Source organism: Mirounga angustirostris, unplaced genomic scaffold (genome assembly GCF_029215605.1).
Source record: "Mirounga angustirostris isolate CCGP_5_RB_7025 unplaced genomic scaffold, mMirAng1.0.hap1 SCAF_2, whole genome shotgun sequence".
In the NCBI taxonomy this organism is placed as follows: domain Eukaryota; kingdom Metazoa; phylum Chordata; class Mammalia; order Carnivora; family Phocidae; genus Mirounga; species Mirounga angustirostris.
In genome coordinates, this window is record NW_026991710.1 from 6388350 (window position 1) to 6403402 (window position 15053).

General features: G+C 49.0%; 1 protein-coding gene across 3 annotated transcripts in view; it reads left to right on the forward strand.

Moving 5' to 3' along the window:
• The window catches only part of STX18 (syntaxin 18), a 117618-nt gene that overhangs the window by 72046 nt on the left and 30519 nt on the right, over positions 1-15053 (forward strand). For all 3 annotated transcript variants that reach the window (XM_064584259.1, XM_045881501.3, XM_064584260.1), the window contains exons 3-5: positions 10714-10829; positions 12566-12643; positions 12809-12875. In XM_064584259.1, coding sequence (XP_064440329.1) covers positions 10714-10829; positions 12566-12643; positions 12809-12875 — 261 coding nt within the window. The remainder of the gene's footprint in view (positions 1-10713; positions 10830-12565; positions 12644-12808; positions 12876-15053) is intronic.

Here is a 15053-nt window from a genome sequence, read left to right on the forward strand (position 1 = left end):
TGGTAATGAATGGTGTGGCCCGTCTACCATAGGACTGCACTTCCAGTGTCCTGTGTGAATTAACGAGAAGGTTGGGTGGGACATATGAAATGTCATCATCGGCAACTTTATACTTCTAAGTGTATTTCATTGTATAATTTTGGAATGTAGTGAATTACTCTTAGTGCATAGTAAAGAAGACCTTATTTTTAAGTTCTCAGTTAAAGTGATAGCTCAACACTAGATGGCAGTGTGAATTTCATTTCCAGAGTTGTACATGGATATCAAGTACTAATTTCATAGTCCATAAAAATGGAAGCTGTAGTCATTTTGGGAAGCTTAACAAAACTTGCGTAAACCTCGCTGTCCAGCTCCTTTTTCTGGAGTACCTGACAACTTAGGTTACATAAGTTTTTGTAGAGGCCTTTCATGGAAATCCATTATTCACTTCCCTTTGCCTTGAAAAGGCATCTAACAAGGCGAATGTTTTAAATGTTGGTTTAGTACAGGCCACCCCACTCCCTTATTGGCCTTGTGAACCTGAGAAAGTCAAGCTGTAAAACCCAATGTCGTCTCTGAACCCAGGGGTCAACAAATGACCACCTGGAGGCCAAGTCCACCCTGCTGCCTGTTTTTGTACAGCCTGTGAACTAAGAATAGTTTTTAAACAGCTGGGGGAAAAGAACAAGATTTCACTACATATGAAAATTAAATGAAATTCACATTTGAGTGTCCCTGAATCAAGTTTATGGGAACACCACCAAGCCCGTTCATTTACGTGTTATCTTTGGCTGCTTTTGCACTACGGCAGCAGAATTAAATGACTGTGACAGACGACATCGCCTGCAAAGTCGGATGTATTTACTATCTGGCCCTTTTCAAAAAAAGCTTGTGGAGTCCTGCTCTAAACAGAGGGGCTGATAATCCCTCCCCGGCTAGTTGAGAGATTCACATAAGACGGTATCATTGAAATGCAACGCATTTCTTTGCATTTATAAGATTATTGTATAAGGGTGCTGTTCTGGAACTTTGCAGTAGTTTTAAACTTATGATTAGAATAGTGATATTAAGGCATTTATTTCTCCTCAGCTCCCACACACTATGTGTCCGTGTTTGCAGACCACTCCGAATCCACTCCCTGATGTCACCCGGGATAGCTGGCCGCTGGCCAGGGCTTCCTCTTTCCCAGCTACCGGCAGCGGATGCTCAGACTGACGTCTGGGATCTCTGGGGGCCGGTCCTGCTCTGCCTCTTACTGGTCTTGTGGCTTGAGCATCAGATTGAACTCTAGTTCCTGAGGCTTTCTTAGTCTTGACGAATCCATCACCTTATTATGGAAGCTCAGTCTTTTACTCCTTTTCCCAGTGGCAGCTGTTCATTGCTAACTCATGCATTCTGTGTTCCACTCCTGCCCCTGTTATGGTCCTTTTGACAGAGCAGGGGCTTGGGTGGGGGCGGTCAGTGACACTTAAGTTCAGCCCCACTTCTGCCAGGTATTAGTCGTGTGAGTGTCTAGAGCTCACTTCCCATCTCGTCCTTGTTTTCTTTTTTCAATGTGGATGATGCTCTTCTGAGGATTAGAAGAGATGTGTGCAAGTTCCTGACATAGAGAAGTCCCTTGGTGAAGGGTAACTGGACTGGAACCCCATGTGACCTATGTTGAAGTTATAGGGGTAGGCAGTTAGAAAAGAACACACCTCTTCTTCCTGCCAGAGAGAGGTGGGAGGGAGGGAGGGAAGAAGGGAGAGAGTTGGGATGCAGGGGTCAGGTCAACATGATGGAGATGGACGAGTGATCAGCTTGATCACTGGTGAAATCTAGGGTGGCAGGCAGAGCTTAGGTCTGAGAGTGGGTGGCCTTATTGAAGGCTCTGGAATTAGACAGACTCACTCAGCCGTTCCTGCTACTGAACAGTCACAATCTATGGAGCACAGAGATCGGGAGCAGCCCCCTTTCTGGCATATGAGAGAGAGGACAGCAGGGCTTCTGCTGTCTATAAGCAAGCAGATCCCAAAGAGGAGAGAGCAAGGAGCCATGGCTAGGTGCATGTGCATGTCCCTGTCTGTGCCTGGTTCCTTCGGCCAGCTTACTGATCAGAGAAGTCCCCCTTCTCCCCTGCCAGGAGGCTGAGGAAGGCACTTGGGGTCACACCAGGGTAGCTGATTCATGCAGAAACATGAAGACTAGGGAGCAGGCATCTCCTCAGTGACCTGTGTTCTCTCCGGATAGAGAAGGGCTGCCCTTCTTGGTTCCCATCAAGTTCCCCTCCAGCCGGTGGTGGATGGTCTGCAGCCTGCCTGTTTACGGCTCCTGCTTCCCAGTGCAGTGTGCTGGCCTTGGCCGGGAACATTCTGGATGGAGTATGAGCATGGAATTGAAAGAAAAATTGCCTTCAGACCCATAAAGCTATGTTAGTTTGACATAATTAGGAAGCTGTAATTTTTTCCATAATGTAGAGCTCAGACTTTATTGACCCATTTAATTTTTTTTAGTAATGACATTTTACTAGAGCAGAACAGCATGCAACGGAGGTAGCCTCTGGCTGGATCTCTTGAATGATTTTAATTAAAAATAATGTCTCCCCTTCTGGTGGATGTACCTTTTCTGCAATGTCTTGGCAACAAAACAGTACCAGTTGGGGGAAAACTTCTTTGGTTTCTGTTTTTACTAATAGAATAACCATACTGTCGATTTCCAGCTTAAAAGGTTAATGTATAATGTTCCTAAAGGAACATCACCTTTTAATTGAGTGATCAGTTTTATCAAATTAACCTTTAGACCTTTTCAGTTTCACTGAGCTGAGTTTCCATTAAATCAAAATATAGAGTAGGAGGATGTTAATCTAATGTTCTTGGAATTAGTCATTTATAGGTCCGTTCCGCCCACGGGGTGCATGTTCACTTGGAAGTGAGTACCTTTCTTGTTTACTTTTCCCTAACGCCTCTTGCCTCCATTTCTGATGAGACCGTTTCTATTAGGGAAGAGCACAAGGCTGGAGGCCCCCCCTTCTCCCTGCTCTCTCTCCCCTGCTCTGACTGGGGGTGGGGGGTGGGGGGTGGGGAGGAGAGACGGAGCAGGCACCTTATGTAGGGCATATTCTGTTAGCATTACCTAGCATTGCCATGTGAAGCCAAACTAGGTAAGCAAACGAGATGCTAGGGAGTATTGGGATAGGGAAACAGTCATCTGTCATTCTTCCAAGTTCCACTGAGGGTAGGGCCATCTATTTTCCAAGAACCCAGGAGCTTCCTTCTGTCCTTCTAACTCTCCCCCAGAAAATGAGGAGCTGGAGTTGGGGAATAGGAAGGTACCATACCCAGAGAGGAGGGGAGACTTACCTAGTGGCTGGGACTGAGAACCCTGAGCTCACTCCTCCCTTTTCTCTTGCGAGGGGCCTGTCATCAGGATGGAGGCAGTGGCTTATCCAGGGAAGGCTCTGGAAGAGCTCTGCCGGGGTGCCTGTAGGTCTTGGGGGTGGGATAAAGTCAACTGGGGAGAGGCCTCCTAAGGAGCACAGTTGCAGCTGTATATCAGGCCTGTTCTGCATGCACGGAGTCAGGCCGTTCAAAAAGTGTTTGATTACAATGTACTGATTTATCAGCCTGCCAAATCCTAAGCATTGCTGTTCATGATGGGGATATGTGAACAGTGAACAGACAAAAATCCTTGCCTTTGTGGTACTTACATTTTTGTGGGGGAAGACAGACAAGAAACAAAATTAAAAAGTAAAACTATGTGGGGCGCCTGGGTGACTCAATCGTTAAGCATCATCTGCCTTCAGCTCAGGTCATGATCTCAGGGTCCTGGGATCAAGCCCCGCATCGGGCTCCCTGCTCGGCGGGAAGCCTGCTTCTCCCTCTCCCTCTCCCCCTGCTTGTGTTCTCTCTCTCGCTGTCTCTCTCTCTCTGTCAAAAATAAATAAATAAAATCTTAAAAAAAAAAAAAAAAAGTAAAACTGTAGAATGTTAGGAGGAGGGGGAGGGGAAAGTGGCTACCACATGTCAGGAAACAGTCTTACAAAGGTAGGTTAGGGAAGGCCTCATTAAGAGGGGGATATTCAGTAAACACCTAAAAGAAGTAAAGGATCAGTTTATATAGATATCTGGGGAAAGAACGTTCTAGAAGAAGGCAGCCGGCAAGCATAAAGATCCTGATGTAGGAGCGTGTTTGGAACATCGCAGGAGCAACAAGGGGGCTGGTGTGACGGGCGGGATGGATGGGGGATAGGTGAAGATGAGCTCAGAGAGACAGCAGGAGCCAGATCTTGTAGGTTTTGCAAGAACCATGGTTTTTATTGCTCAGTAGGAAGCCACTGGAAGGTCTTGTATGGAGGAGCGATAAGACATGACTTACTTTGTATGTCTGATCAGTATGGCTGGTATGTTAGGATAGGCTGGGCAGCAGACATGCTAGGAGACTACAGTTAAGTCCAGGTGAGGGATGTCAGTGCCGTGGACCAGAGACGTAGCCGCGAGTGTGATAACAAGAGGTCTGGAAATATTCTGGAAATATTCTGAAGGTAGGGCCAAAGAGATTTGTTGATGGATTAGACGGGAGCTGGGAGAGAAAAAAGGGTTGGGAGGACTTGAGGTGTGGGACCTGAGTGGCTGGAAAGAACGGAAGTTTGAGGAGAGCAGGCCGGCGCTCAGCGTGGGGCGTATTCACAAGGCGAATTCGACATCCGGATGGAGGTGTTGAGCAGGCAGTTAGATATTTGGGTCTCAAGTCCCAGGAGAGGTTCAGGCTGAGATAGAAGTTTGAGACTTGTAAGCATAAAACTGGTATTTGTGCTGCTAAAGCCACAAGACCAGACTGACTCACCCAGCGAGCAGTGTTGACAGCGAAGAGATTCAGGGACCGAGCCATTTAAGTTCTCGGGGGAGCTAGGAGGTGTCCACAAAAAGCCTGAAAATGAGCAGCGGGTGCGGTAGGAGGAAATCAGGAGAGTGGAGTCGTGGAGGGCAGAGGAAGGGCACAGGTCATGGAGGGGACACCATCGGCTCCATCCACTGTGTGCCAGGTGACTGGGTAAGGGCTGAGCCAGCGTGGGGGCCACTGGTGCCCCTGGGAGCAAGGACAGCGGTGGAGTGAGGAGAGTGAAGCTTGTTTGGATTGGGGTCAGGAAACAGTGGTCAGGAAAATGGAGACCGGGGTGCAAACTTATTAGAGAAGTTTTACCCAAATAAAGGGAGAGGTTAGCAGTAGCTGGTAGGAGACACGGAGTTGAGAGGTTTTGTTTCGTTTTGTTTTGTTCGAGTTAGGAGAAATAACCCAGTGTTTGCTGGGAAAGGTCCAGTAGACAGGGAAAAAATGCTCTGAGTGACTAACACATGTACTGTTCACTGTGCACCAGCCTCTCTGGGCACCTCGAACACACCGTGCTTCTTTAAGGGTCGATGGTGCAGGGGAGAGAAGGAGCATGTGGGGGCCGACCTGGTGCCAGGTGGAGGGGCAGAGCTGGGAGGTGGGCCTTCACCCATGGGAGGCAGAGAGAAGGCAGGTCTTGCGGGCCCAGAGGAAGATGGGAGAGAGCCGGGGGGCATGCGCAGAAGGCAGGAAGCGGTTACTCCTCACCCTGAGGACGGGCACAAGGAGTGGGCAGTTGGAGGAGCACGGAGAAGAGAAGGAACAGCCAGCCAGGAGCGTGGGAAGGCACGTGCAGCGGGGACATGCAGCACACTTGCCGAGCACCGTTCGGGGACCACCTGAGTCGAGTCATCATGATAAAGCCAATATTTTGATCTCTGTCTCTCCGATTCCCACTTGTTCCTAAACTCAGCTAAACAGTGAATGGTTAGCTGTTGGTCCTCCGTCCGCCACTGCTCCCCTTCGTCTGTGGCTCTGCCTCAACAGTTCCGCTCCTGTGGCTTCCCACTCCCTGCCTCCTCCCCTCCTCCCCTCCTCCCCTCCTCCCCTCTTCCCCTCTTCCCCTCCTCCCCTCCTCCCCTCCTCCCCGGAGCCAGACTTGGCCGAGTGGCCCTCTGGAGATTAGGATTAAAATGGTCAGATCAGTTCAACAAGATCCACGCAAGCAAGCATTTTTTGAGTGCCCTTCACGTGAAAGCAGTCTATTCCTGGGGTTTTAGATGGCACCGCTGTCTTCCTCTCTTTCAGTTTGTTAGGCCGTGGTTTGTAGTCTCCGGCCTGCCTCAGTCTGTGGCCGCGGCACTGAATGTCACAGTGACTCCCCTTTCTCCTTCATAGATCCTAGAACTTCAGAAAGCCATCCTTTGTTACTTAAAATCTCCTTTGCTTTCTCCAGATTTTATCACCAAATGGTTCTAAAAGTCCATTTGCCCTGGTTTCTTTTTTCAAAACGAAGTGTCAGTCATGGAACATTTGGTCTCCAGAGCATTACTTCTGTCCTTTTATCTTGCATTGTAAGGACAAGCATTAATCGTGGTTTCTCTCTTTCATATTTCCAGTTCATTTTCTCTTCCTTCTGTGTTCCTTTTTTCTACTAATGTCTGCTGCTCATCTAGGCCCCAGGTCCCAGGATCTGATGATGCTGTGCTGTTCCTGACAGTTTTACCTCTCAGATCCGTCTCCTCTTTCCAGTCCTTGCCACCACCCACACTCTGCCATTGCTCCTTTCTTAAATTTCAGTCCAACAGAAATGCACTGGCACCTCCGTCTTATACGGCGCTAGGGAGACAGAGATGACTAAGGCAGGCTTCTCTGCCTCGTTTCGGTAACCCATTACCTGATCTTTCCCCCTCTCCTCCATCTAACGAGATACTGCCGTACTCATTTCATCAGGCCCAGCCCTTCCACTGGCTACAGAATGAAACTCCTTCTGCTAGCATTGGAGGCCCACTGAGATCTCATTGCTCCACCTGTCCTGTGCTCTGGCCAGATTGAACCACTGGCTGTTCTCCCGATAAGCTCGCTCCTTACTGACTCCATTCTGTTACTTCCTGAGAGTGTCCACTCTTGTCTCCCCAGGGCCACATCCTGCCTTTCAAGATTTGGTTCATAGATCCCCTTCCTCTCCATCAACTAGTGGGGAAAAAAGCATCCTCTCTCCTGAACTCTGTTCCCTTTTGTGACATAAGAGGTCCCCTGGGTGGTGGTTAAGAGCATAGACTCCAGAGCCAGGATGTTTTAGTTTGAATTACAACTCGGCTGATTACTAGCTGTGTGACCTTGGCAAGTTACTTAACCTCTCTGTGCCTCAGTTGCTTCCTATATAAAATGAGACTTGCAATAGTACCCACCTCATGGAGTTTTGGGAATTAAATGGGTAAATATATGTGAAGCGCTTAGCACAGTGAGGAGTGTTAATGCACAGAAGGCTTTATGTAACCATTAGCCATTGTGATGTAAAAGCATGTACATAAGCCTGTGGGTGTTACCTGTTGTGATGTGTTTATTGAGAGCAGGGTCTATATTTGTTCATATCTGTAGCCCAGACATTTACAGGGTAATCTGTGCTGTCTGTTGGGCATATACTGTGGACAGGGTCCTGTACTTGCCCCTATGTAATATTTATAGCAAAAATAAGATTTTAGCCTTTAACTTTTGTCCATACCTTTTCAGTAACCTTTGAAACAGAATACAAAATCATTTACAGTGGGTGCCTGGGTGGCTCAGTCGGTTAAGTGTCTGACTCTTGATTTCTGCTCAGGCCATGATCTCAGGGTCATGAGATTGAGCCCTGTGTCAGGCTCCAAGCTCAGTGACGAGCCTGCTTGAGATTCTCTCTCTCCCTCTGCCCACCCTCCTCCCCCTGCACACGTGCGCGTGCACTCTCTCTAAAAAAATCTTTTTAAAAAGTCATTTACACTGTTTTCTCTCTTCTCTATCCTCAGGAAGCATCTAACTGCATATTAAAGTAAGAGGCACGGTGTCAATGGTATTTTGTAATTTTGAACTTGCCCCTTTATGCTGATCAACCAAATAATTAAAAAAAAAAATCTTCCTTTGAATTTCTGAACCAGTAAATAAACTTACTACCCATTTTTTTCCTCCTTTTTTCTTGAAGTAAATTGACTAATCCAGACCTATACCTAACTTGGTCTCCTTTAAATGAATCTAATATTTTGGTAAATTGAGGTCTGTAATAAAATTATCCCTCTGTAACTCATAAAGGAAATAAAATTAAAGCTTGATGGATTTCTATATGCATGTCCTATGAGAATATATTTTTTTGGAATTTATTTGCCAGATAGTTAACCTTTTCAAAACAGTAATAATTTTGTTATCGTGATACTTAATTTGGGGCTATGTCACCAGCAAGCCTTCATTTTGATGAGTATGTTTCAAATGCCCATTATATAGGTGCTGCTGTTTTTAAATTCTCACAGAAAAATAAGAGCTTGAACTCTCTTTCAGGTTGCTCCATCTCCTCATCTGTCGTGTCCTAAACTTCATGTGCCATCTTTGGCCGACACCCAAGCATCTGTCCTTCCACACCTGTGCCTGCCATGTTCGGGACCCTAGGCTCTCCTCTTTCCCTCCTCAGCCAGTCCTCGTCGCCTAGTAAATCTTCCTTGGATCCGCTGTGCCTCCTCCCCACTGACCTGGCCTTGGCCCAGAGTCTCTTCGCCTCTTCCCTTAACTGTGACTGAGAGCACCCAGGTTTTGCTTCCACCCATCTGCCCCCATGCAAAATGCAGACTCTGTTTAACGTCCTCCAGTGGCTATGTCAGCCGTCCCCGACTTCTGTACCTCGAGGGCTCCTCTCCAATTGATAGTGCAGTATTTGTATGATCGTTGTGTTTTGGGGAAGCCTATTGGTACTGGAGAAATAGCTGTTGCAGATGCAGTACAATTTTAAATAAATGTCTACTTATCATAATAGCATCTACATTCCCTTGAAAACCAGAGTAACATATGCTAGACGTTCACTGTGGAGACGCTGACCATGTGTGGGCGGCATGCTGCCCCTCGCAGTGGTGCGAAGCCCCGAGAACTCCATGGCCCGGACGCCCAGTGTGCAGGGAGCCCCTGGTGCACTCCTGTTTGCCCTTTCACACTCAGGATGATCCTTGTGCAGACCAGATGGCGAACGGTCATTCCAACGGTGACCTGCAGGGGGGCATTTGTAGTAGGTCTTTTCCCACTGTCCTCTGTGGGGAGCATCTCCCTCTCTGCCTGCCTGGCACCTCCCCTGCACGCACTGACCTCTCTCCCCGTGGGTCCCCCTGTCCACTTGCAGACCAACACCATCCAGACAGTTCCTTGTGCCCCTTTTTCTGTGTCGGTGCCCCCGTGATTTGGCGCCTGCCCTCTGCAGGGATCAGAAATAAGCCTTGTTCCAACTGCGGACCCCCAACCCCGCCACAGTGCCTGACATATGGGGGTTTAGTATAGAAGTGAATGAGTGGATGAATCGCAAGGATTAAGTAAGTCAATGAAATACATGTAAGGCATTGAGAGTAAGTGTCTGGTGCAGGCTAAGTGCTCAGCTACTGTCGGCTCCCCTGCTGCGTGCTGGGCACCAGTTTAGGTTTGGGGGAAACAAAGGAAAAAGGACAGAACCCCTGCTTTCCTGAAGCTTACATGCTCCTGGGAGGAGCTGGACACCTGTATTTCAGGGAGCGGTAAGGCCTGTAAGGAAAATGAGGCTGGATGAGAAGAGATGGCAGTGGGGTAGCAGTGCGGTCTGGAGAGCCCCAGCCCCCGTGTCACAAGGCAGAGTAGAAGGGGACTTTGGGTCTCAGAGACCGTTATGTCCTTATCCAGCACAGGCACTTAAGAATCAGCGATGGTGGCCCGTGTGGGGGCGAGCGCAGGGGCTGGTCAGGGAAGCTGGCTGTGATAGGAGATCCGGATGGGGAGGAAGCATGTGCACATCTGTTGGAAGAGCACCTGCTGCAAGACCTTCCAGGCTGCAGCAGGGTCAGGAGCACGTGGGGCCGACCCTGACAAAGCAGCCAGTGTCGTTGGGAGTGCGGGGTGGGAGGGTGAGTGTCAGGAAGTAGGTCACACGTGTCGGGTCGGGGTGATCGGGACCTTGTATTTTATTCTCGGTGAGGATGAGGGGCTGGCAGGGCTAGTAGATGGGAGCGGAATGAGTTGAGTCTGTACATTATCTGAGGTCCCTTTTAACTTGATATTTTGTGTTTCTAAATTTCAGTTACAATGTCCGGAGTGTTTAATTAGGCTCGTTAGCGTCACTGTTAATAATAGTGCTGCCACACCTGCCCAGCTCTTAGGAAGATGAGCAGGGCACTCTGACCGGAATAGCTTGAGCTTCGGGGTGCTGCATTAGCGTAGGTGAGCACCCTCACTAGCTCAGTAACTTTGGAGTTTTCTAACTTAACATCAGGGAAAATGAAATGTCTCTAAGAGCTCTATTATTGTGAGTCTTGAAGACTGCTTGTCAACATTGGAAAAAACGGCAGCCTGAAACAGCTTTCCACATACATCTCAAGCGCCTCCCGATAGTAGCCCCCCCACGGTCTCTGTGCGACACCCAGGGTGTTCTCCTCATGTTTTGCTAGTTCTGTCATCGTGTGCCCTGAGAGCCTTCAGGGGCTGCCCTGTCGTTCTCACAGTCGAAGCCCACATCCCTGCTCAGGCCTGACCCCACTCCCTGCTCATGGCCTTCATATCTGTTGGGTCTGGGGTCTGCTATGCAGAGTTCTCCCACCTCCTAGCCCGGCCAGCTCCTCTAAATGTCATGTCAGTAGGAAAGCTTTCCCTTCCCTTCACGCCCCATCCAGACATTTGTGGTCATTTGCTGCTGCTGTAAAATTTTGTCCCACACCCCACTTTTTTTTTTTTTAGCCATGTCATGTCTGAATATGGAAGGATGACAGACACAGAGCGAGACCAGATTGACCAGGATGCGCAGACATTCATGAGGACCTGCTCTGAAGCAATTCAGCAGCTGAGAACTCAAGGTGAGGTGCTCTGAGAGGCGCGGCCAGCCCGCCATGACTGTGAAGCCTCAGACAGGATCCATAGCACGCGCCCAGCTCAAGTTCTCTCCTGTGTTGCTATTTAGATTTTGGTTTCAAAACCTTAAAATTCCTCTTTTCTTGATCAGCTGTGAAAAGTCATGAAAAGGCCGTGATTCAAGTTAAACAGTGGGAGGAGGGAGGTGAGGAGGACCCCTCCACGCACAACCAGACATTTCCTAAGGGCCAGAGCAGACAGATTGTGCGCGCCCCTGTGCTCTGTGTGGCATTTAGAGGGTCGGTGGTCAACGGCGTGTGGACAGGGACGGGAGAGGGTGCTCTCAGCCGTCTGCTTGGATAGGAAACTTCGGGAGCAGACCATCACGCTGCAGAGGAGGGCTCTGGAGTCGTGGGTGCTTTGGTGTCCACCCCAGCTCCAGCGTGTTCTACCCATACGGCTTTGGGCAAGGCACTCAGTTGCCGTGCGCCTCAGTTTGTCTATAAAGTGGCGACAGTCACAGGGTGCATCTCTTAGGGCTGTTAGGAGAATTCAGGTGAGTTCAGCACGTGATTAGCGCCCTGGCCTGTGGCACGAGGGTCGTTCGCATCATATCGTCTTCACTCATGTCCCATTCTCACCAGGGCAGTGAGACAGCTTCCCCAGTCCTGTATCTTCCTTGACCCTTTCATAATGTGCTTAGGCAGATCCAGGTTCCATTAAATAGCACAGACCTCCAAGTGGCCAGATGCTGCTGAGTTCTTGACACCGACTTGTCTTAGGAAGCTTCCATCATCACAGCCCTGATGGGCTACTCGGAGTCTGATGAAAGCTATAGACGTTCTTGCCAGAGAAATACACATACTCACAGAATTTTGTGTACAGTCCCTCATGTGAATCTCAGGTTAAGCAGCCCAATAGGAAAAACATGATTCATGTCCCCTACCCTTAAGGGCCTAAACATTCATTGAAATAACCTAGAAGTACATGATTATGAATAAAACCAGCAACTAAGTACCAAGCCATGTGACCTTGGGCTTCTTATTGACTCTGAACCTTATTAGTTTCTCTGTGTGTAAACTAGACCTCCAGATTGCCTTTTGCATTAGCAGTCATATATGTAAAGTACCATCGGAGTGCCTGCAGGTGGTAGGCACTCAGTGTCTCTGTAAATGGGAGCTGTCCTACCAAAATAAATGGCACAGACCTGAAGCAGATGTGATAGCTTGCAGAAGCCAGGCATCCTTAGGGCTAGGAGAGTCAGGGAAGGTTTCCTTGAGAAGGAAGGTTTGACTCTGTGTCTAAGGGGCCCTTGGAATGGGAGTAGCTGAGGGGCAAAGACAGAGCATTCCAAGCTGAAAAACAGCCCAGACAGGCGGGGGGTAGTGTGGGGCTTGAGTTTGATTTAAACATGTTACTTGAAGGTCAGCTTGAGCATTGGATGCTGTTAATACAAACGGGATCAGCTCTCAAGAAGTGGGGCGCATCCAGTACGATCCCTGCACGCTGTAATAAACCATAAATTCTTTGACTGTAGTTTTTCTACAGGTTTAATCTTTTACTCTTGCGAAGCCCAATAAATCTTCCTCTTTTAAAAATGTAATGTCACTTGACACAGACTTGTTTTATCGCTGCAGTTTTACAAATACTTTCCATAAAGAAACTGTTCTGAGGAAGCTGATGAGTTGTTGCCCTGTGAAGCCGAGCACAGAGACCTGACTGCTGTCCGTTTGTGTTCCAGCGCACAAGGAGATGCCCTCCCAGCAAGTGAAGGAGCACAGGAGCGTGGTTCTGGATTTCATCGAAGATTACTTAAAAAGTATTTCACTTTATCTTAAAGGTCAAATGTGGCATTTCACCATAGACATGATGCCAAATTTAGCTTTGCTAGCTGAAGACTGTAGTGTCTCCTTATACTTAATGACATCCTTTGCCTGCGAAGCGGTTTTAAATGGTCTCTGTTCTGGTGTTTTCCCTACAACAGGAGTATGTAAACTTTACTCAGAACAGAGAGCCATCCGCGTTAAACGAGTGGTGGATAAGAAAAGACTGTAAGTATTGTCTCTGCTGGGGTTCCTTAATTAATAATAGCAATGATAGCAGCTAACGTTTGTAGAGTCCTTACGCTTTGCAACATAGAGTGCTTGGATTTCTTCACAAAATGCTATAGCTAGTACTTACAGAGCCCTGACTGTTGTGCTAGGCACTGTGCTAGATTCGTTGGTAGCTCACCACCACCTACCCTGAGGGGCAGGTACCGTTCTTATCCTCATTTTCCAGATGGGGAGGCTGCCGCTTGCAAAGCTGGGTAACGCCCCCAAGGTCCCACAGCCAGCAGGTGGCAGAGCTCTGCTTTGAGCCCAGGCTATTTGTTGGTTCAGAATCCATGCTCAGGCCTGTCTTGTGTTAGCGACCCTGTGTGGCTGGCAGTTTTAGCCATCTTACATCTTTCTCTTTGCCCCCCGCACCTCTCCTTGCTGTCTCCCAAAGGATTTTCCTGAGGCAGGAGCTGGAGCATAGCAACCTGTGCTCCCCTGTGAGGCGTCCCTCGGGTCATCTGCAGCGTGCGCCTCCCTTCTAACAGAGCACTCGATGCCACGTGCTGGTTTGCGGGTGAGGCCGTTAAAGCCCCAGGAGGTTAAAGGACTTGCACAAGTCCCCACAGCTAGGAAGCAGCAGAGCCAGACTTCGGTTATCTCCCGTGGCACGTGTCTGCTCCCCAGCCTGTCCTCCCCGTCGGGGTGCACGCCAGCTTCTAGAGCACAGGGACTCAAAGCTGCTTCCCTTGCAGCTACTCAGCCAGCCTGAGATAGGATTCTTAAAATGAGCAGGGAGTGCTAGGTACAGGCTTCACCTCTGGACCACTTCTCAACTGGCCTTGGAAAGATTTTAGAGTGTTCTTTCAGAAGGTAACAGTACATACTACCTGGGGACAAATTTTCTTAATTCTGATTGTGTCGAGACCCCCAGCACCAGCCCCGGGTTAGGTGGTGCGCTAGGAGGACTTGCGGAGCTTGAGGCTTGGATTTGTTACAGCGAAAAGGTGCAGGACAAACGGCGGAGGGAAATGGGTGATGTGCAGAGGAAATCGTGAGCGGGCTTCCAAGAGTCCCCTCCAGTGGAGCCACACAGGATCTGACTTGTGACAACTTGCGTGAAATGCCCACTGGGGAAGCTCACTGGAAACTCACCGGCCAGGGATTTCACGGGGGGCTGGTCACAGAGGCACCTCCTCGTTGGCACACGCCCAAATTCCAGACTCTCGGCAGGAAGGCTGGTGTTTCTGCATACACCACACTGTGCGTACGACAGTTCAGGCATAGGGAACCACTCAGCAGTTAGGGCTATGGGAACTCTCCCGAAATCCCAGTTCCCAGGCACCTGCCCAGGGCCGAGCCGGCCCATAGGCCTTGCCCAGGAGGGCGGTCTGAGCCCTGCTGTGTTAACTGCTCTGTGCACTGGTGAGACATTTGAAACTGTCGTGCCAACAAATGTCTGTGTCTGGGGGGGATGGTAAGTAGATGGGTCATGTCATCTGTCAGCAAATAATTACTATTTATTACAACAAGGCGATGAGGATAGGCAGAGAGCAAGAGATAAAGTCTCTGCCCTCAAGGAGCTTAGAGTCAGGCTGGGTTGCTATAGAAACATGAGAAATTCGCCAACTGAGTCGGGATATGTCACAGCCATTAGCAAGTTCAGGAGGGTCAAGTAGAGCTGTGGGGCGGCAGAGCATCACGCCACAGAGCTCACACTCTCCAGCCAGACGGCCCGCCCCTGCCGCTTACAAGCTGTGTGACTCGGGGAGCGTCGCTTGACTTCTCCTCGCCTTAGTTTCCTCCCTTGTAAGATGGAAAAATTCCAAATACCTACCTTATTGGGTCGTGAGAACAAAATGCACTGGGATAGGTAAAGCGCTTGCTCTAAGTGTTAACGTATGTTAATTTGGACTGTTCTCTACGATTGAGCATTCACCCTGTTTGCCAGTGTGTTAATTTCGTTTGATCCTCACAACAACTCTGCTAATAATAAATACTAGTATCTGGTTTTATTGAGGACATCGAAGCCCAGAGAATGTGGGCTACTTGCCCGACATCACACAGCTGAACCAAGGTTTGAACGCCAGGGTAACGGGGCAGACTTTCTTAAGCAATGGGCTTTGTGTTGGATGCGGGAAGAGGAGGGTTTGGGAAAGCGATGACAGAGGGAGAAAGCAGTCCCGGCTTGGG